This window comes from Arachis ipaensis, chromosome B06, assembly GCF_000816755.2.
Source record: "Arachis ipaensis cultivar K30076 chromosome B06, Araip1.1, whole genome shotgun sequence".
Classification (NCBI taxonomy): Eukaryota; Viridiplantae; Streptophyta; class Magnoliopsida; order Fabales; family Fabaceae; genus Arachis; species Arachis ipaensis.
In genome coordinates this window covers 5,824,126-5,828,020 of record NC_029790.2, presented here as the reverse complement: position 1 = coordinate 5,828,020, position 3,895 = coordinate 5,824,126, and the positions used below count along the sequence as shown (strand labels likewise).

Sequence of the window (3,895 nt, the reverse complement as noted above, 5' to 3'; positions counted from 1 at the left end):
TTTATAAGCTCCGTTCTTTAACCCTTGAGCCGCCCAGAATAGCCACCCAAATTGCGATCTCTCTCTTCTCTCTCTCTCTCTCGTCAAAAAATATCTACGGAAACACCAACACAAAAACTTGCTATAATCTCCAACAACACCAGCCATCATGCCCCTCCATTCATCAGTATTCCCATAAACACCACCAACCTTACCTTCTCCGATCATCAACCCTAAAGAAAGCAGCAAAAGAAAGCTAAGCATGTCTTCTACACTTGAGGAATCTCTAAGATCTCTATCGTTGGATTACCTCAACCTGCTCATCAACGGTCAGGCCTTCAGCGACGTCACCTTCAGCGTGGAGGGCCGTCTAGTACACGCGCACCGCTGTATCCTGGCGGCAAGAAGTCTATTCTTCAGGAAATTCTTCTGCGGGCCCGATCCTCCTTCGCCCTCTGGCCTGGATCCTCCAGGACAGAGGATGAACTCGGGGTCGGGCTGCAGAACCCCTACAGGGGTAATACCCGTGAACTCCGTGGGGTACGAGGTGTTCCTGCTCATGCTGCAGTTTCTGTACAGCGGGCAGGTATCCATCGTCCCCCAGAAGCACGAGCCACGGCCCAATTGCGGCGAGAGGGGCTGCTGGCACACGCATTGCTCCTCCGCCGTCGATCTTGCTCTAGACACACTCGCCGCCGCTAGATACTTCGGCGTTGAGCAGCTCGCATTGCTAACTCAGGTGTTCTTTTAATTTCTTGGTAGCTGCTACTGCTACTACTATTCACTCACTATCATAATTCACAACCGCTACTACCACTGTTGTTTTTCCTTTTTCTTTTATTGTGTGATTAGTGTGACCAGTCGTATGTTTCTGTGTGTCTTGGGAATTTGGACAAATTACTGTAACCGGCCTAGTCTAGTCTCGTTTTTGGGAACTGCGAACAGCTTCTATTTATTTTCTATTAAAAATATAATTATTTTTATTTTGAAAAAAAAAAAGGGGATTTTGGAGTGGTTTGTTTCTTGTTTTGGGCAATTGTAGTGCGGTGGATGGTGATGGCGAGTGGTGTGGAGTGGGAAGTTGGGAGTTCCAAAATTGTGCTGTGAATCAAATTCCACGAGAGAGGAGTAGAAAGCTGTTGGTTCTATTTCTATGATTTCATGAGACAAACACGATTAATAGTGCTGAATCAATGAGTGCCTCTACTCTCTCTACTCTTCACTTTGTTCCTTCAATTCTAGCTTTCCTCTTAACTCTTCAATCAACCTATTTCTTTCTTCTTTTCTTTCATTTCATGTTGTATCTACACCTTTTTGGTTCTCTTTTCTCGATTTGGCGTTCCTATCAGCTATCACCATACACAACACACACATACCAGTTTTCTAAATTTAGATGCTTCCACTCGGGTCTTGTCTCCCATTAACATTCACTTTCCCCATTTGTGTTCCCAAATCCAAAAAAGTAAAGGGAAGAAGAACAACACCTCATTCTTATCACTTATCATAATCATCATCTTCTACTCTTTCGTTTCAATTCTCTGACTTGCCTTACATGGAAGTCTATGTCCACCGGTTATGTCTGCTTTTTTTTTTTAAATTTAATTTAATTTCCAACTTATCCAAATTATGTGTCTACTTAGCTTATATAATTTATTTCATATTCTATTTTAATTATTTCACTGTGATGAATGATATAGAAATAGTAAGACATAATTATTGATGTACAAACACTATTTGAACTCATGTTGTTTACCTTACTTGTATTGAACAACAGAAACAACTAGCGAGCATGGTGGAGAAAGCTTCCATTGAAGATGTGATGAAGGTCTTGGTAGCTTCAAGAAAGCAAGACATGCACCAACTGTGGACTACATGCTCCCACCTTGTAGCCAAGTCCGGTCTCCCACCGGAGGTTCTCGCCAAGCACCTCCCCATCGACATCGTCGCCAAAATCGAAGACCTCCGTCTAAAATCCTCCCTCGTCCGCCGTACCGCCGCCTTCCTCCCCCACCACCACCACCCGGACCTCTCGGCCGCGGCAGACCTCGAGGACCAAAAGATCCGCCGGATGAGACGAGCGCTCGACTCATCCGACGTGGAGCTCGTAAAGCTAATGGTAATGGGAGAAGGGCTCAATCTCGACGACGCATTGGCTTTGCATTACGCCGTCGAGAATTGTAGCCGCGAAGTGGTGAAAGCCCTGCTGGAACTCGGGGCAGCCGATGTCAACTACCCTGCAGGTCCAGCAGGAAAAACACCGCTTCATATCGCGGCGGAAATGGTTTCGCCCGATATGGTGGCGGTCCTGCTGGACCACCACGCTGACCCAAACGTCAGAACCATCGACAACGTGACGCCATTGGACACACTAAGAACCCTAACCTCTGATTTTCTGTTCAAAGGCGCAGTCCCTGGCCTGACTCACATTGAACCAAACAAATTAAGGCTGTGTTTGGAGCTTGTTCAATCGGCGGCACTTGTTTTGTCTCGTGAAGAAGGTAACGCCAATAACAACAATGTTGCTTCTTCTACAACGCAACATCATCATCATATTTATCCTCCTTCCATGAACGAAGATCATCATAGCAGTTCAAGCAGTGGCGGCAACAATAACAATAACACCAACGTTAACTTGGATTCCAGGTTGGTGTATCTTAACCTTGGTGCCACCTTAGGTGGTGGTGGTGGTGGCGGCGCCTCCGGTCAAATGAGTTCAAGGTTGGATGGTGATGATGATAACCGTCATGGTGAAGCAGCAATGTACCATCACCACCACCACCATCATCACCATTCTCATCATGACTTCTAGAAGCTCTCTTTCTCTACCTAGCTATAGCTATATAGGTGCAGTAATTTATTTTTCTTCTTCTTCATTATATAAATTAATTACTGATTTTATTTATAATTTTAGTGGTTTGATTTTTAATTTAGTGTTTTAATTCTAATTGAATTGCCATGGAAAAAAATGGGGGAAATTAAAAGGAACGGAAGATCGATGAGAGACGACTTTGTTTCTTGCTGTGTCAGATGGAATAGACTAGTAATAGTATTTACTAATTAGTTAGTTAATTAATTAATTAATTCATCTTTGAAGTGTGGTTTCACGGGGTAATTATGTTTTGATTTATTTAATTGTATATTTGGTTTGAAGGAAAGAGGGGGCATGGAAGAGACGCAGGTCAATCTTTTCAAACCTCTCTTGATGTGTCAACTCCTCCTTAATTTGTTGTATTCACTCATCCGCAGCTAATTTCACGGCATATTAAATTAGATAGTTTCATCATCATCATCATCATCACTTTCTATAATCCCAATACATTTCTTCTTCTTCCACTCTTGGAGAATTCAACTTCCTTATTGGGATTTTCAATTTCTTAATTACTCTAAAGTACTATGTTTTCTACATTTTTTCATAATTTTTACTATTAGTAAATAGGAATAGTAATAGTAATACTATGTTACTCTTACTACTATGTAAATTAAGTTTTAAAATCAATTATAAATTAAACAATGTTTTCCAACAGTTCCTAGTTAGACCATGCTGCAAAAATTAAAATAGTACTATTTGTTTGCTCACCTTTTTCACGTAATTTACTGGGTTATTAATATATGGGTTACATTCAATGTATGTATTTTCGAAAATGAATCATCTTAATTTATTTTAAAGTAATATTGTCAATTTGATTTTTTTTTATTGTATCATGTTTCTGATATATTTTATTTTATTTCATTTTTGCAATATAAAGTGACGCTTAATATATTGTGTACTTTTCCTTCTAACGTTATGTAGAGGATTAATTGGCTATTTGCATTGAGATTTATTATTTAAAATAAAAAAAAAACCATGTGAATGTGGATAAATTGATTGGTTGTCTTGCATGAATGCAACAACGAGTGTGACCACACATGTGAAGTT

At 40.7% G+C, this 3,895-nt stretch overlaps 1 protein-coding gene across 1 annotated transcript; it reads left to right on the top strand.

Moving 5' to 3' along the window:
- On the top strand, positions 17–3,036 carry LOC107645552 (regulatory protein NPR5). The gene is made up of 2 exons (XM_016349607.2): positions 17–718; positions 1,754–3,036. Exons 1-2 carry the CDS (start codon positions 242–244, stop codon positions 2,786–2,788), a joined length of 1,512 nt encoding a protein of 503 aa, XP_016205093.1. The 5' UTR covers positions 17–241; the 3' UTR covers positions 2,789–3,036.